This window comes from Rosa chinensis, chromosome 7 (assembly GCF_002994745.2).
Source record: "Rosa chinensis cultivar Old Blush chromosome 7, RchiOBHm-V2, whole genome shotgun sequence".
Lineage (NCBI taxonomy): Eukaryota > Viridiplantae > Streptophyta > Magnoliopsida > Rosales > Rosaceae > Rosa > Rosa chinensis.
Window position 1 is genome coordinate 43,979,819 of NC_037094.1, and position 27,809 is coordinate 44,007,627.

General features: G+C 38.7%; 3 protein-coding genes and 1 long non-coding RNA gene across 4 annotated transcripts; 1 reads left to right on the forward strand and 3 right to left on the reverse strand.

Moving 5' to 3' along the window:
* Window positions 1-3,609: 3,609 nt before the first annotated feature.
* Window positions 3,610-4,051, reverse strand: LOC112175222 (protein disulfide isomerase-like 1-6). Its single transcript, XM_024312875.2, has 3 exons — window positions 3,964-4,051; window positions 3,781-3,852; window positions 3,610-3,699 (listed from the first exon to the last, which is right to left on the reverse strand). The coding sequence occupies exons 1-3, from the start codon at window positions 4,048-4,050 to the stop codon at window positions 3,610-3,612; spliced, it is 249 nt and encodes an 82-aa protein (XP_024168643.2). The 5' UTR covers window position 4,051.
* Window positions 4,052-10,265: 6,214 nt separating this feature from the next.
* LOC121050524 lies at window positions 10,266-11,779 on the reverse strand. Its single transcript, XR_005803236.1, has 3 exons — window positions 11,613-11,779; window positions 11,378-11,440; window positions 10,266-11,180 (listed from the first exon to the last, which is right to left on the reverse strand). It is a non-coding gene; the product is annotated as an uncharacterized LOC121050524 (long non-coding RNA).
* LOC112176865 lies at window positions 11,508-16,861 on the forward strand. Its single transcript, XM_024314970.2, has 5 exons — window positions 11,508-11,992; window positions 12,995-13,104; window positions 13,196-13,567; window positions 14,702-15,296; window positions 16,305-16,861. Exons 1-5 carry the CDS (start codon window positions 11,740-11,742, stop codon window positions 16,385-16,387), a joined length of 1,413 nt encoding a protein of 470 aa, XP_024170738.1. The 5' UTR covers window positions 11,508-11,739; the 3' UTR covers window positions 16,388-16,861.
* Window positions 16,862-17,363: 502 nt separating this feature from the next.
* On the reverse strand, window positions 17,364-22,037 carry LOC112176866 (RHOMBOID-like protein 10, chloroplastic). The gene is made up of 9 exons (XM_024314971.2): window positions 21,665-22,037; window positions 21,331-21,542; window positions 21,139-21,193; window positions 20,961-21,041; window positions 20,787-20,883; window positions 20,637-20,704; window positions 18,578-18,676; window positions 18,383-18,424; window positions 17,364-17,806 (listed from the first exon to the last, which is right to left on the reverse strand). The coding sequence occupies exons 1-9, from the start codon at window positions 21,827-21,829 to the stop codon at window positions 17,663-17,665; spliced, it is 963 nt and encodes a 320-aa protein (XP_024170739.1). The 5' UTR covers window positions 21,830-22,037; the 3' UTR covers window positions 17,364-17,662.
* Between the last annotated feature and the right edge of the window lie 5,772 nt (window positions 22,038-27,809).

The following is a 27,809-nucleotide window of genomic DNA, read 5'->3' on the forward strand; positions in this document are numbered from 1 at the left end:
TTGAAATTCAAAATTTGAAGGATGACAAATGGTCCTCCTCTTACATCTTACACCTTTGTCTCCCAATGACCCTTCTACCCTTACTTCATCTACTCCACCAAAATATCTATGGGCTTCCTAAGTCATTTTAATGTGGAGTTAAAGATTAGATCCATATTTTGTGCTTACACATTTGTTCTTTACATCTAGTCCTTCATTTCCTTTGATCTCCACCCTCCATTCATCGCTCTTGGCCTATAAAAACACCCTCCCCTCATGGTGGACGTTTTTCATGTTCTCCTCTCACTTTCACACACATCTCTTCACACATTTCTCTTAGTTTCATAGCTTTAGTTCATAGTTTCTTAGTTTTGTGTAGAGATAGGTGTATAGCTTCTTGGGTTCTTGGTTTTTCCTTACCAAAACCGAAGTATCTATACACTTTTGATCAATCACAACTCTAGTTTCATATATTTGAGTCTTGCTTATCATACTTCTAAGAGACTTTGTGGAGTTGCATGGTGTTTTTGGTTCCTCTCTCTTATTAGAAACCAAAAATACCATGCTAGGAAACATTTCTCACCTTATTTTGCATCTTGGAGGGTAGAAAGTGTTCTTAGAGGTATGGTTTGGTTCTTTTTGGAACCAAACCCATGGGTATTCCTTCCTTAATCTACTATATATTTTCTCTTCTAACTTGATGCTTTACAAGTTTATGGCTTTAATTTATGGAACTATGAGTTGTGAGTAGAATAAATTTGGGGGTAGGGTTTAGCCCTAGCCGAATTTGTGTACAAACTATGTAGTTAAATTTAATATGGATCATGCCATTAATTTTTACTTTGCTAGTTTAATTGTTCATCATTTATGCTTCTTAGATTTGTCACCTAAGGTTGGTAAATGTTGATAATTTCATGGAAGTATGCTAGGCTTGACAAACTTAATAAACTTAAGCATGTTGCAAATGTAGAAATGGTAATCTTGTGATAATCAAATAAGGTTGCTTGGGTCCTTACAATTGAGCTTATCATATGGATGTGGCTTAGGTGTCCGATAATCAAGGGATCTTAGCTTGCATCTACATAGGTCTACTTGTATCCGATAATCAAGGAATGGGCAGAAACTAAAAGGATTGTAGGAGAGTTATGTCCGATAATGAAGGGGTAGCTTCAATACATTCTCAAGTATAATTGTTTCTTGGTTACTCGATAATCAAGATAACAGAGGGGGATTCCATCTTGGCATGAGCATGTTAGATTTGCTTACTTAGAATTTGCACAAAGGAGGTTAGGTGTGATGCCTTACAACCCCTTTTATCTCATTTGATCAAACCTCTTACACTTTGTTAGTTTATTTTGCACTTTAATTTTAATATAGTTAAAATTAATTCAAAAGCCGATTCACTACTATCCATTGTTAATATCACTTTTGGTAGTTAGGCTTCCAAAGGGCCAAAACTATTGAACTTGTAAAAAGGTAGACTTTGCTTGTTCTTTCTAGGTTTCTTTTCACGGTGATCTAGTTAGGGTAGAGTTACTCAATCCCTTGGATACGATACTCTCACTTTCCCTTTACTAAAACTTGACCTCCTATACTTGGGAGTAGAGCACATCATACACAAATTTGCACATATTTTCACACTCAATGATGTCTCCAACATATTTGCTAGAGACAGTGGTGAAACTAGCTAGGAACTTAATTCTGGAGGGGCAGAAAAAGCTACGATAACAAATTTATTTATTTATTTTTTTTTTTTTTTGTGGTTTGGAACCCAGTCAAATTGAGAGCATATACATGCCTATTTTATTAGTTGCATCAATGAAATATAACTGGGGGTGAGACTTATTGCATAAACTTAATGCATAAAATGACATTGCAACCAAATTTAGTTGTACAAAATTTATGTCAAATGTACTCTATTTTTGAGTAAATGAAGATTTCATTGATAATCACATGCTAGAACGACACTTACCAATTTCCCAGAAAACGTGAATCATGCACCATTCGCTTAAGACATCGAAGCCCACTTAATTAATGAAGGAGCCTAACAAACTACAACATTATCCTACAAAGAGATAATTTTGTGTGAAAACTTCCTTTGCCAATGCGCTCAATTGCAGTGTGCTAGAAACTTCCATTATTAAGATGTAAAAAGAAACATCATAATTTGCAGGCTAAAAAACCACCTAAGTACACCGGTTAGTGCTCATTAAGAAACTAACAAGCTGTGATGCCCCGGAAATTCGTATTTATTTTTCGAGGATTTTCCAGAATTTAATTAGTGGTTATTGGACGGTTTCGTGGCTTGTGGATGGAGCGGAAGTGTTTCGGACGAATTTTTATTCGGAAAGTATGACTTTAGGGGGGTTGCTAAGGTTGACTTTTTATTCGTTAGGATTCTCTGAAAACTTCCTTCATGAAAGTCGTAGAGCGCGTCGATACGAGTTCGTGGACATATGGAACGAGTCAATCGGAGTTCGTATGTGAAAGTTATGAGCATTTGAAGTTTTAGGAAAGTTCTATAAATAGGAGTTTCCATTTTTGGAAACTTACTATTTCCATTTTCCATTTTCCTTTTCCGAAAATCAGAAATGCTCCATTCTCTCTCCTCACCCGCGACTGACCCGACCCTAATCTGGAAACCAGACCCGGCTTTTCCGGTGAGCTCCAGCTGTCTCCGGCAATGAAACTTTCCAGATCGCTTCGTCGTGGCCGTCCGCTCATTCCTGTGGTGTCCTCTTGCGGCCATTTGCGGTGGTGATGGTGCTAGAAGTAGGGCTGGGCACGGGCCGGGTCCAACAATAATTTCACTGGGCCCGGGACCGGCCCGTTTTTCATTGGGCCCGGACCCGGCCCGCTTTGACACAAACAGGGACCGGCCCGTTTCATTTCGGGCCGGGCTTACGGGCTTTCGGGCCCAAAAACCTGTATTTTTCGCTTAGTAGGATATATAATCTACCTTGCTATGTACCAGATTTCATTCATTTAATTTCATTCATTTCAACCTGTTCAGATTTGAATCAAAACACTTTCAAAATCCAAAGTTGAAGCTGCAAATTGAACTATCCAAAATACATAAAATCCAAATTCAAATACAAGTTAATCACAATACCCGCAATTGAAAGTTTGAAATACAATGATCCAATTTAAATATGAAGTTCAAATGTCCAACTGTCCAAGTTTGAAATACAAATATGCAATTGAAATAGAAAGTCCTAATTCAAAATTTCAAATACAACAATTTAGCAGCCATTTTTCCAGTTCTCCATCGAGCAATTCAACAGCTTCCATCCATCAACTGGACTCCACAGTTTTGCTTTTGCCTACAACAACCATCATAAAGAGATTTAGATAACATTGAAGTTTTTCATAAACTGTATAAGAAAGAGTTCACGATTCACAGCTTTTGAGTGACTTAAACCAACAATATGCATGTGATAAATCTATCAGATTATGAAATTAGCATTGAGATTATTCATTGTTTCATTGGTTCTGCCATAAAATAAACTTATTCAGCTGAAAGATAATGTAGTAACACACAAAGAAGCAAACTATATAACTATTGTCAAAAGCATAAATGAAATTTGGAAGCTTTCCAAGACTGGTTTATCATCATTGATCCAAATGCTTTTAAGGGAAAAAACTACTCACGTTATTAGGTATTGCTTGTGATTTGAAGTATGGAGACAAAGTGCCATGCAGAAGCCCTGAGCAGAACTCCTACAAAAGCCACACCAGAAGTTTTAGGTACCACCATAGTTATTTTTCATAAGGAAAATATGGTACATGAGAAACTGTTACCTCTATATTGCTTGGTGTTGGATTTGACTCTAATAGATATTTAGAGTTGACTCGGACATCAAAAGCAGCCACCTGTGCAGAAAACAAACAAAACAAGATAAGTTATAGCCTTGGTAAATATTATTTAGCACAGAGCAAAACTTCATAGCCAACATGCATGTCATTCACAAGTTGAAAACTAACCACAGTGCTCTCTGCTTCTTCAAGCCCAAATAACGTTAAATAAGGCTTGGCAAGGTTTTCATCTGTGATGTCTATATATATAAACATTATCTGGATCTAGGAGGACGACTTGTTGGACCAATTGGCACTGCTGGGTTTGGTTCTACTGGAGCTGTCGGCGATGGAACAATAGCCGTCCCATCAGCAGCCATGCTGCAAGCCTGTAATCACATAGTACAAGCTACATTAAAATCCATTTTCAGGAACCACAACTCACAAGTATATTTGCAGTCACTAAAATCAAAAATTTAAATTTAGGATTCAACAATTCCATCACATTTCAGCCTCATTTTATCAGCAAACATAAACTGACAAACACAAACACAATAACTCTTAATAAACAAGTCAATATGCAATACCCGTCGTATCTGTAGATCATCAACAAGTCAACTTATTCAAAACAACCAGAAAAAAAATGCAGATCATCTAAATGATGGTTACTTGTATGAGAACCTACTTCAATAACAACATTCAAGATCATCAACAAGTCAATATGCAAAAATACCAGAAACTGCAGATCTCTTAATAAACAAAAATACCAGAAAGTTCAGAAACTGCAGACCTGAAGAACGAGCTTCTATTCCCTGGCTTCTAATTGGCTTATGGCAGAAAGATCTGTGAGGGAGAAAGAAGAAACTGAGAGAGTACATTAAACTCAGAGAGTATAGGGAGAAACTGAGAAAGAAACTCACAGATCGGGATTTCGAGCCTCTGCCTCTCCGCGTCTGTGCGTTCTCTCAGCCACCCTGCGTCTGCGAGTTCTCTCAGCCTCCCCGCGTCTCCGTGTCTGCGCGTCCTCTTAGCCTCCCCATGTCTTCGAGTCACGGCGTTGGCAAAGGAGAAGAGTGAAAGCGGCAGTCTCGGCCGTGCAGCAGCGCAGCTGAAGAGAAGAGAGAGAGAGAGAGCAGTCTCGGCGTTGAGTGCTGGTCGCTGGCTGATATGGCAGGTTCAGATCGGGTCTGTGAAAAACGACTGATAATGAAGGAGGCGGCCTCTCAGTCTCAGTTTGGGAAGAAATGAAGGCTGATAGAGTGATTGATTAGGTTTAGACGTTTAGTCATTTAGGTTTTTGAGTGAGAATATTTCAGTGTGTCCGATCTTATGTAAAATGTTGAGCCTTATATTAGCTCCAATAAGAAATGGACATGTGTCCCTTTTAAATATAAGACGGGCCTGACGGGCTTTTGCCATTTTGAAAGTGACGGCCCGGCCCGAACCGTAACTTTGAAAGTAAAGGCCCGGCCCGAACCGTTTTGTTAAAAAAAAAAATAGGGCCCTGCCCGAACGGGTCGGGTTTTGACTGGCCGGTTCGGGTTTTCGGGTTTTCGGGCTTAAATGCCCAGCCCTAGCTAGAAGGTGGCGGAGTCTGGTGTATTCGGACCCAGTCTGAAAATGAAGCTCCGGTGATTTCTTGGCTTCATGCTTCCTTGGTTGAGTTCAGATAAGGCTCCCTGATCGATCTATAGTGTTTGTTTTGATCGATTAACGTGAAAATCGGTTCAACTCAGTTTGAGCAATAATACAAAGCTTGTGAGGTAGTTTTCGACCCTTTATGCTTGTTTTCTGACTTCAAGCTAGTTATGAAAATTCAAAAGCATGCTTAGATGAACAGCTTTGATGTTGGGAGTTTTGTGAAATATTAAGTTTTGGCTGGTGGTGGTGCCCCACCACCTGTGGCGGCGTTATGGTGGCTTTCCGGCCATGTAGGTAACTGTTTTTGGTATTATATATGTTCTACTCGTTGATACGAGCGTTTCGATATATAATATGAAAATTTTGGAGTTCGTATGGATTTGTTATGATTTTTACGGTTTCATACGTGTCGATTTTTCGATCAGTGAGAATCCGAGTTTCCGATCGACTTGTGGTTTTGGCATATCGATCGTAGAAGTATTCCGGAGACATTGGGTGGTCTCGGATGTGGTTTCGCCTCGATTGGCATCACTTTGGAGATTTTAGTTCAAAACAAGTGTTTCAGACTTAAATCGTTTGTGAATTGTTACTAAGTGGAAACCGATTATGATTAGGTACTTGACTATGTATCATTAGACTGTCGTTTTGTAGGTTGGCTGCTTTGTTCTGTATTGAAGACGCAGTGAGAGTTTCGAGGTGAGTAAATCTCACGATATTCGTTATGAGCCCTAGTTAGCATATTGTCTTTGAGTTATGGGATTAACTGTGACTATAGTGGTATTAGTGACATTCCTGATGATCATGTCATGCCCCGAATTTTGAATAACAAATTCAAATCCGAAACATGAATAATAACCAATAAAAATAACGTCCTGAATTTTTTTCTTAACCAGCGTCTCACAAACCATCATACAAACCTCGTAGCAAACTATCTATCGAGTCAAATAATACAATACCAACAAAGATAGAATGTTTAAGTCCGAAAGAGTCTACAACACACCAAAATAAGTTAAGTGCAGCACTTAACACCGATAGCCTACTCTGCTCGATCTCCACCCTGATACTCCTGACCTGCAGGGTTATCCGCTACACCGTTTGAATAGTGTACCAGGATTGCAAACACAAAACCCGGTAAGCTTTTTGCAAAGCTTGTGAGTAAATAAGAAATGAACAGTTGATTTATTAAATCACAATTCTTTTAATTTAAGTAAAACAATCCAACAATCTGAACACACACAACAACCCCAACAATTTAATCACCAACCCAACTCACGTGGCACAAAATACTCACAACGCAATAACCTAGTTACCACCATGACCATACTCCCACAACAGACTAAAGCTCTATCTGAATCATTATCTGTCACCTTGGCCCAGGTGCAAGCATCCGATATACCTCGGTTACTACTATAACCGTCAAACTTTGGGCATTTCTGCCCGCAGAACAAAAATACTTCGTTTATCACAATGATAACCGTCGAACTTTGGACATTTCTGCCTTTAGAACAAAATACTTTGGTTATTATAACCATCGAACTTTGGACATTTCAGTCCGCAGAACAAAATATAAACAGAATCCCACCCGTTTCACAATATCACATCTCCACCCAAATCATACTCACAACAATACCAATTATCATAATATTCATGGCAAATAAATCCTTCATTCAAGTATATAAACGAAATCATCAAAAAACCACATATTTCAATGTCACACCATTCCGTATAAAATCACGCAACATATATATATATATATATATATATATATATATATATATACGTAATCATCCACTCAGGAATGACCACTAATACCAACTATAGTTCACACGTAGTAAAACCAAGAAATTCATTCTCTTGTATACTTTAAATCTCATTTTCTTAAAACCATTTTCTCACACATAACAATTATTTGTGCAATAAGGAAATTCGGTTTCATAAATGAACCATGTGAGATTTACTCACCTCCAATCCCGCTGCGTCTTCTCAACAGCTTAAAATATGGTTCACAATAGTCCACCAACTCAAACCGTCAATCACCTAACCAAATACGATAATTAACTTAGCGTACAATTCAAAAACGCATTTATATGAAGATCCAACGGTCAGATCTTCACCTGTGACCACACAAAGTCATCGGGACAGTCCTACGATCATCATATCAAACTACAAGTCCAACGGACGGTCCGATCTTCACAGATCACAAATCGAACGATCGAAATTGTAAAATTCATAACTTAATCATACGATCTCCAAAATTCACATGCTATATATTGAAATGATCGTATGAACACGTAGAGCATAAAAATGGGTAGGAATTTCCCTTGGGACCCCCGGAGGTGGCCGGAAAAGCATGCCGGAGTTAGGAACAGATCCGCTGCTGACCACTGCCAATGGTGTCGGGTCCGGGATTTTCCTCTTTGTTTAATCATTTTGAGCAATTTTCATAACTATCATGAAGTCAGAAAACGAGTGGAAGTGGTCGAAAATTACCAAAATAGTCCGGTTTGGCTGGAAAATCTACAGAAAACGGTAAGGCCTCCGACGAGTGTGAAATCGATCACTTCAGGTGCTTTCCTTCTTGGTTCTTGTCTAGCAACTCAAGGTGAGTTCAAAAAGCCAAGAACATCGAGTTTTGGTGGCCGGTAGCTCGAGATATTCACTTCGCACTCAAAACGGCCGGAAATGGAAACAAGCTTCCTGCCGCCGCTACAAGTAGTGCCACGGCGCAAGGCTGCCACTGGCAGCTGCGCAAGGTCAAGACAAAGCCATGGGAGGTGGTTTGGTATGGTTTGGTGGCCGGAGGAGGGAGAACGGAGCCGGAGACTCCTTGCTCTGTTTTTGGCTCTGGCTCGGGCCCGGAAGGGAGAGAGAGAGAGAGAAAAACTGTGCGGCTGCCAAAAATGGAAACCCTAGCTATTTTTGGAAATTCCCAAAAATAGCTAGGTATATATACCCAAAATGAAAACTTTTCCAAACGTGATAACTTCTTCGTACAAACTCTGATTCTTGCGTTCCACATATGCACGAACTCGTATCGACGAGCTCTACAACTTTCATGAAAGAAGTTTTCCCAAATTCCATACGTACAAAAAGTCGATTTTAGTGACCCCCCCTAATAACGTTTGTTTCGAAAATAAACTCATTCGAAACCAATTTCTCGTACAACGACATACGAATCATGCCCACAATTCATATTTCATATAATTGAACAAATATCAAATTACAAAATATTTAACTGAGAATTTCGGGTCTTCACAGATCATGTATATATATTTGCGTGATATATATATATATATATATATATATATATATTGGTGGAATTTGTGTGATAAGTTGGATGATTGCTATCTGTGTGATGACTGATGTCTGATGAAATTGTGTATTGAGTTGTGATTGTAGGATATCATGTGTTGAGATACCATGAGTCTAATATGATTGTCTTAAGTGAGATATAAGATTTGGTAGCTTGTGTATGAATATCTGTGTGATGAATCGATGACATCAGTATGATGAATCTTTGTGATGATTGTCATGTAAAGCTTGCGTAGGAATATCTGTGTGATGAATCGATGATATCAGTATGATGAATCTTTGTGATGATTGTAATGTAAAGCTTGTGTAGAAATATCTGTGTGATGATTAGTTGGATGACCGCTATCTGTGTAATGATCGACGATATCTGTGTGATGAATATGTGTGATGATCGCTATCTGTGTGATGATTGGCGATATCTGTGTGATGATTAGTTGGATGATCACTATCTGTGTGATGATCAGTAGGATGATGGCTATCTGTGTGATGACAGCTCGGTAGCGCAGTTGAATTGTTATTAAGTTAACAAAGATCGAGAGGACTGCTGTGATAGTCAGAGCTACCTATAGATGTTAGAGTGTGGGGTTATGATGATTACTATGACTTGTTTTGAATTGTGATTGCCTTGTTTTCTTCTTGATTTGATTGATTGATGGTTTGATTTATCTTGAAGACCATAGTGGTGACGATTGTGCTCTGTGTGAGGATAGGAAGGTGATTCATTGTTTTCACCTTGATGTCATGTTGATGACAAGGTTTCCGGTAGGAAGGAAATGAGTGTGATCCTTGTGACTTACCGTTGTGCGTTAAGGGATTTCCAAACATTATCTGAGGAGGTTTTGTTTAACGGGAAATTTGTGTAATGGGATGCTAGGTTTAGAATCTGAGCATGTAGTTTAGTCACGAGTTGACCTACGTAAGCATGAGATGGACGATTATGAAATAGATGGCTGTAGGTGTGAGATGTATGCTTATCGTTGTTTAGGTTGGGATGACTTAAGAAATGTGTTTTGCTTTGTGGTTTTGAGTTTACTCATACGGGCTTGCAAAAGCTTACCAGGTTTGTTGTGTGGCAACCCGGTGCACTATTCCAACGGTGTAGGGGTTATTTCTGCAAGTCAGGATAATCGTGACTGATGCTGAGGTAGCGTGCTTGCAGCTTAATGGTAAGAAGTCAATTTTGTGACTTTACCGTTATAAAGACTTCCGCTTGTAGTGAGCTCTGAGGAGCATTTACGTTTTATTTTGTTGTGACAATTTAATTCGTAAGCTGTTGTATTACATAACTCTGTGGAGGGCGAGTTTATGTTATTATTGTGGGTTCAGGGCATCAATGTGTACTTGGGTTAAAAGGAAAAAGTTTCCAGGTATTTTGTATTGATGGATGAACGATCGCGCATATATAAGTATGAGATTATATATCGATTTTTAATTTTGTTAAAAATCAGGGGTGTGACACAAGCATAGCTCCCTAAAAAAAAAGAATTATTGGAAATAAACAACAAAAAACTATCTAAAACCCTAGTAGCCTAAAATAGCCCAAAAGCATAGTAGCACCCAAGGCCCAGCAGACTTGGGTCGGCCCAGATCCAGCCATCACCTTCCTGAAATAGTGTCGTCACATGCACACCACAGACGTTGCGTCGCCATGACCACCACCAAGAGGCACCGACAAACTTATAACAACACAGCCAAACCCAAAACCGATCGATTTGGATCACTTGCACTTCAAGCTACTAGTAGAACTCCTTGAAGTCGCCCTCGTTGCCGACCAATGCCTGGATGAGAGAACGGAACAACAGCCTCACCTCAAAGAAGCTCCGAACCAGACCAGCACCGAAACCCACTGCCCACACCCCAAGCGAAGCCAGTCCAAAAGCTAAAAGGACCATATACCAACATCACCCATCCGGCAGCAATACAACGTTGGCAAGGCAAAGCCAGCACTTACGTTGAGCGCCGCCGGACGAGAGGGGACTTCGTCAAAACCTAGCCCAACCTCGTGCGGTGTGAGAGCGAGGCTAGGGTTCTTAGTTTTCAACTGTACTCTATGCTCTTTCATATCTAGAACTAAAGTTGAATAAAATTCTTTAGTTCAAGCTTAAAAGATTAAATGACTAGTTTACTACTAGAGCCAATATAAACCACAACGGTCTCAACATTATCCGAGTAAGCTCGGGACACTTGTAACCGAACAATGAATTCAACACTTGTAACTGACCATGGGCTGACTTGCCGAGGATACTAATTAGAGAAGATTTATTGGGCTGTACTTATGGTGTGCACCCAATGTTTTCCCAACCTTGTGTGCAAAAAATAAAGCGAAAATGGGAGAGAATGAGCTAGAATGTAGCACAATCCGACCACAAAGAAAGGTGTACAGCGTCAGCAAGAATCGAGCCCCCATATGCCAGTCGACAAATAAACTCACAGCCCCTAGTGCTCTCATAAACCTATTTTACACCATCAATAAGACAATAACATTATTATCTCTTCTTACTTAAAAAACAAAAAAAGTAAATGCATAGAACTTATATTATTGGGCTAACGCCTAAAGCCTCTAGAGATGGATAATGTTTCGAATTAAAATTTTATATCACAGATGGAATATTTACGGAGTTCCATAACATTTGAAATAATCTTTTTTAACCTTTATGCTCCTTGTCACCCCCCTTTCTTTTTCAGCCTTTGCTTCTTCTCAACGTTGGGTAGCCTACAATATAATAAAATATTACTTCAAAAAAAATAAAAAAAATAAGTAAGTGTAAGTGGACTCTGCGTGTGTGGTGTAAAGAAAGAGGGTGAGACTTGAAGAAGAGAGTAGAGAGAGAGAGAGGAAAAGAAAAAAAAGCTCTCTTCTTTTTAATTAATGGGGCGATACCCACCATGAACACTTGTCTCTCACATCTTCTTCCATCTTCATCTTCTTCTTCTTCTTCTTCTTCTCTTGGTGCCCTTGTTGCCCTTCTTGTTGTTGTGTGTGTCAGTGTGTGAGTCCCAGATGCTCTGCAAATGGGGAAAGGTGAGAAAAGCCTGCAGCAGCAGCAGCACAGCCACCAGAGTGACCAACCCCACGATTCTGCTTCTGGGTTCGTCTGTCCTCAATGTTCCAGATGCTTCAACGGAATCGCCCACCAGTTCAGCTTTCGATGCGTCTTCGTTTTGATTCTCGGGTTCTCGGTTTTTCTCTCCGGGATCTTCTGGATCCTTCCTCGACATTCCGTCGATAATGGGTTCGATGCCAAAGAGGCCATTAAGCTCGGTGGTATGTCCAAAATTTCGTCTTTCTTTGTCGCTTTTTTTGTTGTTGTTGAGATTTTGGTGGTTTAGATTTGGCTGGTATTGGTGGTTGTGGATCTTCATTTGTGGTGGTTTACCTAAAAATTAGGGATTTTTGATGTTTTTCAAATGTAATGAATTATATGATTATTATGTTGGATGTTGACCGTGTTTGATAATTCGGGTCCTGCAATGTTAAGACTCACCACCTGGCTATGTATAGGATATTGCCTTGTCACTTGGGTTTTAAGCATTGATGGCGTTTTGAGGAATTGGTTATGCATTTCATTACACCTCCTTGTCAAAGAATTAGGTGTCACGTCCCCACCCCCAACAGCACTAGCCAGGAATGTGGCAACTGCTGAGAACCAGTAGATCTTACTAGGTTTCTAATGTACTAACATGTGGGATAAAACCAATCCATCGTAATCGATATGTTAATCAGTTGTCACCTCAAAATATCAAAGCTAAGCATAATGGTCATGGGATATAGTAAGCAAGTTTAAGACGATCTGTTAAATCTCTCAACCTGTAAATCTGGTAACTAAGAGGTCTAGGAACCCCTGTGTTGTCTGTCTCAGGATACAAAGGCGCTGAGTTATACCTTAAAGACTGCCAAAAGTGCTCTAAGCTTCTAATGACACCTTGGTTCAGGACTGGATTCAGTATTATATTGTTCTTCTTCTTCTTCTTCTTATTATTATTATTCATACTGACTTGTTTTAAGATGTAAGGACCCTAGATTTGTGAATGTGGTAAGACTGGACCAATTTGTTAGTATTAGTGGAGATAATCGCTGCAGAACTACTTTAGCTCCATTTATGTAACGTGTTTGCACCTACCATTCTATAACAACTTTTCCCACTCATTGGTTATTGGTTTTCAAAAGAGTTATTTCCGATAGTATTTTTGTTCCTCAGATGCATGCTATTTATTGCTTTGACCAAGTCAGTAGAAGATGCTTAGTTTTACCTTTATCTATTTCCAGCCACAGTTCAGGCATACTTCAGACTGGAAAAGCCAGTTCGAGAGCTTGTTCCACACATCGGTCAATTAGAATACGATATCTATGGGGAAATAGGTGTCCCAGGTACAAAGGTACAATTTCAATCTTCTTCCATTGTATACCGTATCATTTTTCAGTCCAACAAGGTGAATAATCAAACTAAACTTTGCATTTTGTCAACAGGTGGCTATTTTGTCCATGCACCAATACGGTGCATCTAACTGGACTGATGTGGTGTTCGGTGTTCTTTCCGATGCCGTGAATGTTCCGATACTTCCAGTGCCCTTAAGTGTGCTGAAATCATCTTTGGTTGAGCTGTTCCTTAAGCAATCTAATCTTACATTGACGGCATCAACGTTCGGGCAACCATATATGTTTGAGATTCTAAAGTATCCTGGGGGAATCACTGTGATTCCTGGGAAAGCTGCTTCACTCTGGCAGATACCGCAGATTCTGTTTAACTTTACTCTCAATAATTCAATAACTGAAATAGTGGAAAATTTTGGTGAGCTAAAGGAGCAGCTGAGGTTTGGGTTGCATCTATGGCCTTACGAGGTATAACACCTACTCTAGAATCCATTTCCTCATTTCTCTCCAGGCATCAGAATTTGGGTTTCTGGTCTGTTAAATTTTTTTGGTTTACCAGTATTCCATAAGATTAAGCTATTCAGATGTGGACAAACATTTATTATGTATTTAATATTCTCATCAGTGGTGAGCTTATTGTCAAACCATTTAGGGTCTATGAGTGCAAAAAAAGGAAAGAGTGCGCTTAATCCATTTCTATCTTTGTGGTTGTATTAATGACTACAGCCGTGGGGCAGATTTATGGGGGGAATTCTTTCAGACGTCAATTTTGAGTTTCAGTTTCAGTTAGTTGTCTAGAAGTTTTACATTTGTGATCAGGTTTGGAAGTAGGAAAATTTTCTCTTTAATCATGTCGACTACAGCCGTGGGGCAGATTTATGGGGGGAATTCTTTCAGACTTCAATTTTGAGTTTCAGTTTCAGTTAGTTGTCTAGAAGTTTTACATTTGTGATCAGGTTTGGAAGTAGGAAAATTTTCTCTTTAATTATGTCTTATATGCTAGTTTAACTGGATTTATCTTTTTTGCTATAACCCTGTGCAAGTCCTGAAGCAAAGTCATGATTTGAGGAATAAAAGTTATCACAAATTATTCTGATTTCCCTGCGATGGTAATATTGTTATGAAACCAAGTTTTGGTGTGAAGCATTGGAGTGAATCCAGTTCTATCCTTATCTTCTCTATGCAAGATTGGAGTGCCTCAAAGTTTAGTTTTCTGGTCCTGATGTCTAGGTTCTTTGGTCTGTGGTCCTGGTGTCTAGGTTGTAAGTATATTGGATCAGTACTATAACATGATGGCCCATCATTTGAATCAAAACCTTTATGACAGATGCCAAGTTCCATGCCCTATATATTAAATCCTATGCCGAGTATTGTTTCCAGTTATGAAATGGTAAAGCTTAGTCTTTGACATTAAGGAGTCAAAGACACAAGATAGATAGCCACTGAGTGCTGACTTTGCTTCTAGAGAATTAAAAAGAATAGCTAAAGTCCACTTGGTTTTTAATAGTTATTAAGGATCGGAATTATCAGATTATACAATAGTGGTTAATGGTCTCAACTTATCTGCACGTGAATGAAAGTTATTTTCTCCTATTTATGCAGGATGTCTTTCTGCAAGTAACAAACACATTGGGTTCAACTACAGATTCCCCAGTTGAAGTTCAAGCTTCGCTTATGTCTGCTTTTGGGGGACTTCTGCCACAGAGGTTGAAACAGTTAGCTCAGACAATTACAGGCTCTCCTGCAAGAAATCTCGGCCTTGATAACTCCGTCTTTGGTAAGGTCAAAAGTATCAGATTATCCTCCTATTTGAAGGGTACACTTTTTGCCACCCCTCCAACTCCTTCTCCAGCTCCATCACCAGAACTAAGTGATACTGCAGGACCATCAATCTCTCCAAATCCTGCTCCAACAGTTTACTCTTCAGCACCTTCACCCTCCAAGACTACACATCCTCCTCGTCCATGTTTTTACCATGGTTCTACTCATCCAAGCTCCTCACCGACTCCTCATTTTAACCCTAGTATCCCCCCTCCTTATGCATCTAGAACTTCGCCTTACTCACCTTCTATGAGTCCCTCATCTCAAGTGGCCCCACATGCATCACCCGTGCCCGGAGTGTCCTATGCTTCTAGTCCAGGCTACAAGAAAAGTGCAAAAGGCTTGAGGTCTCCATCACCCGCCCCAACCCCATCATGTAAGTCACAATTAATAATTTTGTTTTTTTTCTTCTTCTTGTCCTGCATTTATTTATCTGACATGGATAGCTTGTAACACACCATGAGAAATTTTTTTGGGTGGCTTTTGGTTATATGGTACATATAGACATGCATGCTAGATTTCAGGTTGATGAGAAATTATGACCGTCCTTTTTTCATTACATAGTAGGCATTATTAATTTTTGATTTAGCAATTAGCCTATTATAGCCAAATAGGTCTCTGTGTAGATGAAGTGCTATCAGTAATGAGAGTTTTGATAACATGTAGAAGCTGCCCTGCTTTACCAATGCAGGTTATATAAGAACTTGAGATTATAAAGAAGTGCCATGGCACAGTTTTACCCATTTTTTCGTTTTTTTTTTTTTTGGGGGGGGGGGGGGGGGGGGGGGGGGGTTGCAGATTTAGCAATATCCAAATCTGAATCTGTTAATTTTTTATATTTTTTATTTTGTGTGGCTAAACCATGATGATTAGATTTTCAATTCAAATTATGACATACTTTTTTGAATTTAAATAAACAAAATTGTAATGTAACTTATACAACAGAAGCGTCGATCTTAATTAGATTTGGAGCTTCTTGGATCTATATAAACTGAAATTTAGTGCAACCTTTATGAAGACTTGAGATTTGAGAATCAGTTTTGAGTTTGAATTTATTCATCTGATTTGATTTGATTATGCAATCTCTTTTAGCGGTAGAATTTTATAATTGATCAGATCCACATGCAACCAAATGTGATCGAGGATGTTTATACAACTTGTGCATGCTATGCAGTGAAGTGCAAAAGTGGACCTAAGGTCCACAACTAAGAGAACAAAATATTACCAAAAAGGAAAAAGGGAGTACAAAAGCAAGAACTATTAGCATTGTCTTTTGCTGATGTGCCTCTAAGATTCTGTTAACCATTAGCATTCTTTACGTGTCATATTGATATTTACTTCAAAGTATGCCAGTTAACTGTTTGATTTTTTTTTTTTTTTGCAGCTTTAGCGGTAGGGCCTTTCTACAAAGAGATACGATTACTGGGATTTTGTGGACTCTTCATCTTTCATCTCCTTTGTTGGTGAAGTTGATGGTTCATTTCCATTATACAACAGAAAAGTTGCAAGCATATGAAACACCGTAGCATAATGATCTACCATACTCAGTTTTGTTTCGGCGAGGATGGCAGTGTGCCAATGTAAAAGTTTGACAGAACATGTCCCGTAAGCGAGACATGTAAGTGAATCAAGAGATGATTGCAGGTCAAAGCCAAAAGGTGGCAGGCCTTGCATTTCACTTCTACAATTTCTGATCTCACTGATGCAGGATGTTCTTTTCAAAGGGAAACCTCTTGGAGATAGTGTGTGTGTCTGTGACCAGTTGAAGCATGCCCTGCAGATTTTCCTAAAGGAACCGTTTCTTACATTAAATCAATTGTAAAATATACAGGCTCTTTTGGAGCATCTGCAATGCCAGGCTAAGTAAAATTGCTGCACCAATTTGTATATATACTTGTTCATTCTCAAAAAGGAAAATCATATATACTTGTTAAATGGCCAGATAAATGTTATCGTGAAATTGCTGCACCAATCTGACTTTCGACACGTATTTTTCTGCTTTTCCTCAAGATCAAGTCTCATGTCCAGTCAAGAATGACCATCCGGCTTCTTTCAGTACCAATAGAATAGTGAGTTTTCAATGGCTTGTTCGGTACTGACAGCATCCGATACCATTACATCAAAATCAAATGGTGATCATCATCCGCCCTCAAGTATTGGCCTGAAAATGCCTATCATGCTAATGTGATTAGGGAATCGAATGTGCTAGGTGGCACGGCCGTCCCCCAAAAGACCACCCACACAGTGAGCCAACTTAGCTTTCAACATAACGGCCACCTTCACCGTTCCCACCATAACCATCAGTGGTGCCTAACCAACATGGTAATAATTGTAAGAATAATTATAGTCGCATGGACATTTCCAACAGAAGCAAGATGAGAAATTAATCTACCAATGTAACCCAATTAATCCACACAAGTACACAACAAGATACTAAAACAGATAAATTCCAAAATCTCTCAGCATCCCCCCCTAGTAATTCATATTGTATGTAATGGAATATAATAAGAAAAATGGCATTACACAGTACACCTGGATGATCTTGTAAACCAAAGTAGGTTGATTCTAGAAGATGATTTAGAATTGGGTCAATTAACATCTGACCAAAGCATAGATGACTTCTGGAGCATCAAAATAGGAAATTATGTCTAATTTGGCCAACTACTTCCCCACAAGTCTGTACAGCACATTCTATAATTCGGAATGTAAAAGGTACAATTATTTGAGCTATGAATATAATGCCTACGATCTAGTTTTCCTGTTGATGAGGTAGAAAATAGGAGCCTTGTCAGCAAAGATCCTTCGTCTATCAGTGGAAGAAAATTCGTACTTCCAGGCAGGTCCTAAAAGCCATGCTGTGGCAGCTCCACCAAGCAAGCCTCCCAGCTGAGATTCACAGGTCACCCAAAACAAAGATAAGGATTTTGGTGAAGGAATTTAGTGCAGAGGATATCTCTATTGTGTTAATAACTTCAAAGTACGCAGAAGTATCAAAATTATGCTCTTGAATTATTCATATCACTAATACAAGGCCATTTAGTGAAAATGTTAGCACAGCTCAACTTTTACAAAGATGTGTTGCGACTTATGAGTAAACTCACACCATGTCTAGTTGTATGACAGGATGAGGTAAAGTTAAAAACTCAATTCCAGTGACTAGAATGTCGGAGAAGAAATGAAAGCAAAACTGAAAGTTGAAAGAGAAAAACTCTCTATTTCTCTCTCTACACCAAATTAGTCATATCTTTTCCCGTCATTTTTAAACCTAATCTCAAAGAAATTTTGAAGCAGGCTAATTAGAATTCAATTCTCTCTTTGCCCCCATGCTAATTAGGCACCCTCCTTTCCTTTCATTTTTTTAAAGCATTTATCTAAGAACACAGTTCTAAACAGGTTAGTTAAATAAATAATAACAACAAAGGAGCGCAAAAGAAAGAGAATATGTTGCAGTGTTCAGCTTACATGGCCCCAGTTGTCAATGCCTTTGGAGAACAGCCCAATAGACTGCAAAAGAAAAAAAAAATGACACATTTATATTTCAGTTTTTCCAAACCAAAGGATGCGGGAGACAAGAAAGGGAACCAATTAAGTCATTCAGATAGACAAGGGCTTGGGTCATGCAAAAAATTTAAGATATCATCCTGAGAATGAGCGTACCATATTTAGGACAATTACATATGCTATGTGCTTTAGATCTTCTTTGCCACCTCCAACCAGACCTCTATGCCTCATGACAAATACAGCAAGAGATCCCACCTGAATCAAAGATCATCACCAGGGGTTCAATTAATAATGGGAAATCAGAAAGAGCAAAACCATGTCAGAATGAGCTTGAAGGAAGTATCACTTGATATTCCATAACATATTAAAAGTTAACATACATAATAGTTATCCTTCTAGCTTAAAGACAAGAAGATACAAGAGCCAACTTCAAACCACACTAAATAAGTTTGTCCAAGTTTTTATCTCTTCTCACATAGTTTGGTCTGAACTGAAGCTGTGCAAGCTGCCCCAAACCATAATGTAATCTGGAAGCCACCATGGCAAGGTTGTCTGAAGATGAACTTTGACGGAGCAGGGGATGCAAAAAATGGTGTTTGTGGTTTAGGTGTGGTGTTCAGAGATGAAGGAGGAAGCTTAAGAGGTGCCATGGCTGTCCCACAGATTGGGAACCTTTCCCCAAGGTCTTTCAAAGCTCTAGCCCTTCTACATGGTCTCAGGTTTGCTCTTCATATTGGGTTTAGAAATCTGGAGGTTCAAGGTGATGCTTTAAATGTCATTAGTTCTTTGCAAGTTGAGAGTGATGATCTCAGTTCTGAGGGTCATATCTTAGATGAAGTCAAGTTTTTAGTTAAGTCTTTTTCAGTTTGTAGTTGGCACTTTGTAAGAATGGATGGCAATAAAGTTGCCCATCGTCTTTCCAAAGAAACCTTAAACCTTGGTTAGCCTTTACTTTGTTTGGAGTCAGGGTCTTTGTGGCTCCATCAGTCTGTCAGTATAGACTTTCAGTCAAAGTCTAAAGTGGGCAAGGATGCTTTCTACCTCTACCTTATTGCTGGTTTGGTAGTGCTCCTTTGCACTCTATTCATTGTAACCATTTTCATCATGAATGAAGTTATCTTTTGATCAAAAAAAAGTTTTGAGCGTCATATTATAGGTTGCAATTCACACATGCAATGCATGTGTAATAATGCAATTCACACATAATAATTGCAATCCATACATAAATATAGGTTCATTTTCTTTTCATCCTCTCTATGTTATAGTGTTTGCTATAATATGTGTCAAGAATTATGTCTCTTATATAATTCCTAAGTGCACTAATTTGGGTAGTTTGAATGATTCATGAATCAATGGCACTATAAAAGGGCTACTATGTAACTTTTTAAAAAATTTAATAGTGAAAGCTCTTGTGATGCCAGAATTTTCCTTCATCACTCTAGGAGTGATTCTTAACACCCTACCAGCTGATGCTCGTAGTTTCTATCCTTGTTTTCTAAAATTTTGTTTTTCTTCTTTAATCTACTAACCATTTTGCAGAATCTAAGTCCCACAGTAGCATCCCGACATCTTATCCCTCTTTGTCCAACACCACAAGAACTAGTCTTAGTTTATTCAAGACAATATTATTCTGGACCAAGAAAGTTTCCTTTAACAGGATACTCAGTGTTATTTAAGTAAGTTTTATAACTAGTAATCAGAGAAAATAGGCTAGAACTGAAGTCACAATTGTAACATATAGAAAATAGAAAATACTTAGTATTCTGAAGGAGTGACATGCTCATATGCACTATGTGCGAATCCACCATTGAGACTGATTTTACTGATTTTCTCTTTTCTATATGTTGGTTGATTGGCTCAAGATAAGAGGAGATCATTCATGAAACTTGCCTCTACAAAAATGGTTCATGGGATCATAATATGGGCTAATGTAGCTCGTCCCCCTCGATACCAATTCTTAGGAGCCTATGTGGCCTTACAAAACTGGCTAACTAGGCTAACTATGTAAAGTAAAGTACCCAAGAGCTCATTTACTAGGCAAAGGTGTGTAATAGGCTGACTGTGATAATATGGATCTATAGAGATCAACTAATCAGGCAAGTTTTCATGCAAAATATCAGAGCTACCGCTAAAACCAAACCAAACTGCTCTGCTCAGTTACGTGGTGCATGTAGGAAGTGTAGAAAATCATTCTGGCTGGTGAAAAATGACTTACTAAGCCGAAGACTGCTCCTGATGCACCAACCGCAGGTGCCTGGCTGCACCAATAACTCATTGCTGAACCTGATTTTCTTGAAACCACTGAATCAGTAATAGTCTGTAAGCAATTTTTATTGGCTATTGTAGAGAGATCATGAGCTGTTACTTGCAATTGCAGAGGTGAAGTAAATCGCAAGAAATCTCTTTGGACCACTGAGCCTCTCCATGGTAGGGCCAACATTATTCAAAGAATAGCAATTAACCTGAATACGCACACAATCACAAACATCAGATTGAGATGCAGACTTCAGAACCAGAAAGCCTAAGATTCATAACATACCAAGAGGTGGCCAACATTTGCGTGCAAAAAGGAACTCGTGACGAGCCTCCACAATTGCCCTTTATCGATGAGCCTATTTATCTGTGTGTGTATATATCAAGACTTAGAAAAAACCCACTTACTGGTAGCTTCTGTAATGAAAAGAATATGAGCCCATATTTGGTATTGCAAGTCTTACCTTGGCACCCCATAGGATTAAGTCATTTTGTGTCCCAACTTGCGCGATATAAACTCTGTTCACATCATACAGCAAACATTATGCTGTCAAGAGAATTGCAGGGTCCAATTCAGAAAAGTAAAACATGATGCAAATATACTAAACGACAGGTCATCCTTGTTTTACGAGTGTTCTGAAGTGATTGATACTCACATGATATTAAGAGCAAGGAGAAGATTTGTCCATTGTCTTCCAGTGAAGGAGTTTCCCGTGGACGTTTTAGAGTTGGGCATGTCTTCATTTGTGAGATCATTGGTGTTGTCTCTTCCATTAAAGAAAGTAGAGCAAATTGAAGTATGAGTTGACAATGGTATAGTGCTGAACCCTTGCTTCAATTTATGCAAGGGCCTGATATGAACAAGTTTCTGGGTTTAAACAACAGACAAGAGATGGAAAATTCCATAAGTGGCAGCAAAGCATAGGTCAGTCAATTAATCTTTGATGAGATTATAGATGAAATGAAAACGAAAATGGAAAAAAGGGAGACCTGAAAATAGGAGCGGAGAAGGGAATGAAGGCGGAAGCGGTGGGTGAGGCGGATAGAAGTGGCAGAGGCAATGAGATGAACGGGGGTTGGAATTGCAGAGCGACCCACTTTGGGTAGAGAGAACCACTGCGACGGGACCTCACCTGAACTTAACATCCCAACCATCGACCATCAAACAATCCAGCTCTCCCTCTTTCGACCACTCGACGGAGCTCGCTGGAGTTCGGATCCTCCAGTTGGATCTCGCAACCACACGACACTACCCGGATCCGACCCGTCCAGATCTTGTCGGACTTGAGCCACTCGAAACAGAGAGCCCAAATGAGGCCCAAACAGCTTCCCTACCCAGTTGAAGCCCAACACTACTGTATAAAAAAAAAAACAGGACCCTACATCAGATCCATCCCATCCCGTCACAACTCAAGGCACTTGTACTCGTATCCTTTGATCTATATGGATGATTTTCTGAAAATGGACTCAGGTTTTATTTTATTTATAGCACTGTTGGTTCTTTTGTTTTTTCTTTCTCTTTGATGCACGAAATGGTAGGAGTTTATCAAGTTATCTACGATGTCTAGTCATTTAAATTTTCTAGTTCCATTGATGTAGATCATTTATGAAATTGAAAGTTAGACCAAATCGATTTTTAATTTTTTTTTGTTCATTATGTTTCGGAGGTGATATTCTTGGAGAATGGGGATTGCAGTGCATTGATCAATCCTTACTGGGCAGCAGAAACCAAAATAACAAACTAGACACTAGATTTTGGTTACGCAGTGAAAACCTCAAATATGAGATTAAAAACACTGCGGGGCTCTTACTCTTGAGAACCCAAAATAATAATCATCTTATTCAAAAGGATATGTTCTTGTACAAACTTGTATAGCACTTGCTCGGCTATAAGATTTAGACAAAAGCTAACTCTAAGTTTGTCTTCCTTCTAGAACTCCTTCACTTGAATGATCTTCAAATCTTGTTCTTCTTTCTTCACAGTCTCTCTACTGATCTCGAGAGAGTATTATCATATGAAACTATGATCACAAACACTTATACATGGATCAAGTGTTTTGACTCTTTGTGAGGACTCAATCTCAAGCGAACATGCAAGACTCTACCAAATATTCTTGCGTCTCTAGGTTTTTCCTTTGCCGTCTGTTTTTCCTTCTTATTAGGGTTAGCTAACGTGTTCACCAAAAAAACCAAAAACAGCTAATTACCCTAATCCACCTTCTACAAGGACAAACAAATCTTTTTGTGTTAATAACAAATATATATAATTAAGGACACCAAATCCTAAAATATTAGGGAAATTAATAATCCAATATGGCACACAGAAAAATATCTTTAAATAACCAAAAGATATTAAACCTATTAACCTCGATGATACTTTCCCGTTTTGTATGGAATGCCAACACACAAAACTTGTACCTACAATCTCCCCCTTTGGCATTCCTATACAAAACATAAAGTTGGACAAACTCTCCCCCTCAACAAGTACAGGAGGAGCATCACAACTCACAACTCTTCATCCATTCATTCCTGAAACATTTCTCACACATTGGTTAAATGCATAAGATAAAATAATGTTATCATAGTCACACATTTCTCACACATCTAATTTCTCCCCCTTTTTGAATAGGAATGACAAAGGTAACTTACGTAGCCGAAGCAATGTAGAAGGAGGATCACAAATAGATGGTGCATAGTAGACAGTAGCCCAAGTCGAATCAATCAGAGGAAGATATGCCAAGTATTAATACTCCCCCTAAGTGTGATCATGTTATGAAAGATGCAAGAATGAAATGCAAACACACAATGAGTGGGTTTGTATCCAAATGCTAAGAACAGATTGAATTCGCATAGCTTTTCCAACAAGAGCAATACAACTTAACCATAAACAAGAGTGCAACAAAAAAAGTTCACACGAGTGAATTTATGCTGACAATCACAAGGTAAGATAGAAGGTGATCGAGTATTCTATACCTCTTATTGTGAAGAGTGAACATATCTCAAGATGGGGTGTGTAACATTTATGGAAACCTGAAAAGCAAGGCTCACATACGAAACACATTGAAGCACATAAACTTTATTCCCCCTTATAACACCGTCTGGGCATGATTTTGAATTTTTCTTTTGGCCTTTCACACAAAGTAACATTTTTGCTCAAGAATACTACGACCCATGTAACGAGTATTATGCTAGCAACTCCTAAGTCAGATGACTTTAGGGTACAAGATGTAACAAGGACATCCCAAAGAGCACATCTACTTGAGTCAATAGTTTCACAATCCACCGGGGTGACCAAACCTTTCCCGTTTCTTCCCAATCCTCATATCGTTCGTCACGACCGAGGCCTGTTTACTTTGGGAATAGCCTGGCCATGCTCCATAAATCATTCTCCCTTCTTCTTTTTTTTTTTTTTTGGTAAGGAGCAGTAAAAATAAAGAATAATTTCGAACATGAGAATTGAGAACAGGCCAACCAACAAATATGACTTACCACCACTTAGAGTATGTGTGCATGTGAGGATTCAAAGTGATAGAGAATATGTTGTTCAAGCTCACAATTACAGAGTGATGCAAGAGCAAATTCAAAACATGCTAGGCACCTCATTACACACAGATTTAAGGAAAAGAGTATGGCCCTTGTCAATCTAAGTTCAAAACAATCTGTCAGATACTCGGGGATACAAACCACTATTTTTCAATCCTGAATTTCCAGATGCTGAACCTAACAATGCAGAAACGTAAAGAAAATGCACCTATACTATCATGAAGACATACACCATGAATGCATGCAAAATGGATAAAATGAAGTGAGAGTATCAATACTTAGAGCATCCACTAACGGTGCTTCTAAGTGATTCAAATTGAGTTCTGTCTAACAACTTAGAAAAAGAATTAGCCAATTTATGTTCAGTAGGAACGAAAGCAAGCTCAAGCATATTATCAAGATTATTTGTATGAGCAGAAAAATAATTATTTGAACATTTTTTAATCCAGATTTGCTTCTGCTTTGTTTTTGTTTCCAGATCCACGGGGATTGAAGCCAGCTTTGCAATCCTGGCGATCAGATTCAGACCCTTTTTCAACTTAGCTTGCAACGAGCCATGTGAGTTAATTCTCAACGTTTTCCTCTGATTTTGAGTAGCCCTGCGAAGCATATTGCACCTAGGACGTATGTGTCCTAATTTTCCACAATAATGACAAGTAGGAATGAAATTTTTTGGGGTTGTTAATATACCTGGGCTGACACACAGAGGTGTGACTGTCAGAACTTACCTGAGAAACTTTTTGATAGGTTTGAAGGTCCAATTTACGTTCTGGTCTTTTGGGAAATTTGGGACCAGAATCAATGTCATCTGAAGCAAGTGATTGACCCAGCGAATTTTCACCTTCCACCTTTTACAAAGGTGAAAGGCTTGCACGACTCACCTTCAAACCCTAACCCTTCTTTGTTGCCGTGAGTTTTACCAAATCCTATCATTTTGGAGAACTTTTCAGACCCTATGGAGAACTTGTTGAAGATTTCCTTGACTTTAAGCAACTCATCCTGCAATTTCTCATTTTCAAGGGTTAGTGAAACATTTAAAGTGGATTGAGCCTTGACTTCAACCTGCAAAACTTTAATTTTATTAATGAGATCACCATGTTCCTTGTCCCCATTTTCAGACTTAACCTCATCTTGCAAAACTTTTATCTTATCAACAAGGTTAGTACGTTCAACATTCCATTCTTTTAGAGAAGTTTCAAATTGTAGCTCAATTTTCTCTTTTTCTTCTCTTAAAGAATCAACTTCTTTTTCAAGTGTATAATTTTTCTGAAGAACAATTTTTGAAGCATGATATAATTGTTTACACTTGACATTTGTTTCTTCATCAATGGTATCATCTTCTAAGTCAGAATCATCAGATACATCAATATTAAGAGAGGAAGTAAGAGCAAGATTTACCTCTTCACCATCTGATTGAGAGCCTTCATCATTATCACTCCAAGTAGATTTTAGAGCCTTGTTTCCACGCAAATTATACCTTTTATTGCCACAATCGGCAGCAAGGTGACCAATTCCACCACACTCAAAACATTTAGGTTTGTTAGGCAAAATTTTCGAAGAGTTTCCAAAGGATTTTTTGTTTTTCATAAAATTTTTGAACTCCTTTGTCAACAACGATAAATCCACATAATCATCATCAACAACATCTTTCTTTTTAACAGAAGAGAAAGCAATATTTTTTACCTTTTTCTTGGGCTTGATCCTCATCTCAAAGGTTTTGAGATTACCTATCAGTTCGTCAAGAGAATATGTGTCCAGGTCTTGAGTCTCCTCTATGGCAATTTGCTTGGCTTGAAATTTTGAAGGAAGAGCCCTGAGAAATTTCTTGACTATTTAGTGCTCCTCAAATGGATCATCAAGGCTACGGCATTGGTTTGTCACATTGAGAAGTCGAGCGTGAAAATCGTCAATTGATTCATCTTCCCCCATGGTCATGTTCTCAAATTCCAATACGAGTCTGTGAAACTTCTGACCTCTAACCTTCTTGTTTCCCTTATAAGTAACTTGAAGTAGATCCCAAGCTTGTTTGGCTGTGTCACAGTGGCTAATTCTCATCCTCTCCTTCTTGGACAAAGCTGTAAATAGTGAATTCCTTGCTTTAAAGTCATAAGTTCTATCACGAACTTCCTTTTCTGTCCATTCCTTCCTAGGTTTGAGAACCCTTCTACTTTCTTTGATTCTTCTGCCTTGGTTGGGTGTTCCCATCCATTCTCAACTATATTCCACATGTTTTCATCTTGAGAGTAGAGAAAAGCCCTCATCATGATCTTCCATTGTGAGTAATCTTCACCATCAAACAAAGGAGGGAAATTTATTGAACTGGAGGCTCTGTTATATTCACGTTCCATCCTTGACCACAGATCAACTAAAAAGCTTTAGAACTTGCTCTGATGCCAAATGAAAATACAAGGACAGAAACTGTTTTCTGGAGAATGGGGATTGCAGTACACTGATCAATCCTTACTGGGCAGCAGAAACCAAAATAACAAACTAGACACCAGATTTTGGTTACGCAGTGAAAACCTCAAATATGGGATTAAAAACACTGCGGGGCTCTTACTCTTGAGAACCCAAAATAATAATCATCTTATTCAAAAGGATATGTTCTTGTACAAACTTGTATAGCACTTGCTCGGCTATAAGATTTAGACAAAAGCTAACTCTAAGTTTGTCTTCCTTCTAGAACTCCTTCACTTGAATGATCTTCAAATCTTGTTCTTCTTTCTTCACAGTCTCTCTACTGATCTCGAGAGAGTATTATCATATGAAACTATGATCACAAACACTTATACATGGATCAAGTGTTTTGACTCTTTGTGAGGACTCAATCTCAAGCGAACATGCAAGACTCTACCAAATATTCTTGCGTCTCTAGGTTTTTCCTTTGCCGTATGTTTTTCCTTCTTATCAGGGTTAGCCAATGTGTTCACCAAAAAAACCAAAAACAGCTAATTACCCTAATCCACCTTCTACAAGGAAAAACAAATCTTTTTGTGTTAATAACAAATATATATAATTAAGGACACCAAATCCTAAAATATTAGGGAAATTAATAATCCAATATGGCACACAGAAAAATATCTTTAAATAACCAAAAGATATTAAACCCATTAACCTCAATGATACTTTCCCGTTTTGTATGGAATGCTAACACAAAACTTGTACCTACACAAGGCAAGAACCAGATCTGACAGGACCCGCCCCGGATTTCACCCCGAAATCCAGAGTGGCCCTGCGGGGCCCACCTTAGTGATAACTCTACCGAGAACTGGTCGAGTCACCCCTAAAGTGGACTACCCAAAACAGTAACCCACAATAGATCAGAGCCAAACAAAGAAGTGCGGAAGCTATTCGTCAACTATGCCTCGAACCACGTATGCACGACCTCAACTAATAACGCCTGCATACTGGGCATTAGAAACCGAAAGGCCCAGGGGAAAGTAGATGAAAAACGTTAGCGTGAGTGGACAAAAAATAAACAAATTAAAAAGAAAAAGGATTTCATACTTTCCCACATTTATTTCTTAAAAAAAATTCCCGATGCATGCAACATTTATAAAACGTATGTCTTTAAAACTCGGAGTCTCGTGAA

Bases quoted from the DNA above. Each gene is read 5' to 3' on its own strand.
- LOC112175222 (XM_024312875.2), bottom strand. From the start codon at position 4,050: ATGTTTATATATATAGACATCACAGATGAAAACCTTGCCAAGCCTTAT. The intron at 3,853-3,963 runs GTTAGTTTTCAA...TTTTCTGCACAG, and splicing joins AAGAAGCAGAGAGCACTGTG to GTGGCTGCTTTTGATGTCCG. The intron at 3,700-3,780 runs GTAACAGTTTCT...TGGCTTTTGTAG, and splicing joins CAACACCAAGCAATATAGAG to GAGTTCTGCTCAGGGCTTCT.
- LOC112176865 (XM_024314970.2), top strand. From the start codon at position 11,740: ATGGGGAAAGGTGAGAAAAGCCTGCAGCAGCAGCAGCACAGCCACCAG. The intron at 11,993-12,994 runs GTATGTCCAAAA...ATCTATTTCCAG, and splicing joins AGAGGCCATTAAGCTCGGTG to CCACAGTTCAGGCATACTTC. The intron at 15,297-16,304 runs GTAAGTCACAAT...TTTTTTTTGCAG, and splicing joins ACCCGCCCCAACCCCATCAT to CTTTAGCGGTAGGGCCTTTC.
- LOC112176866 (XM_024314971.2), bottom strand. From the start codon at position 21,829: ATGGTTGGGATGTTAAGTTCAGGTGAGGTCCCGTCGCAGTGGTTCTCT. The intron at 21,543-21,664 runs GTCTCCCTTTTT...GTTTAAACCCAG, and splicing joins TTCTCCGCTCCTATTTTCAG to AAACTTGTTCATATCAGGCC. The intron at 18,677-20,636 runs GTAAGTCATTTT...TCTTTGATTCAG, and splicing joins CAGGAGCAGTCTTCGGCTTA to GTGGGATCTCTTGCTGTATT.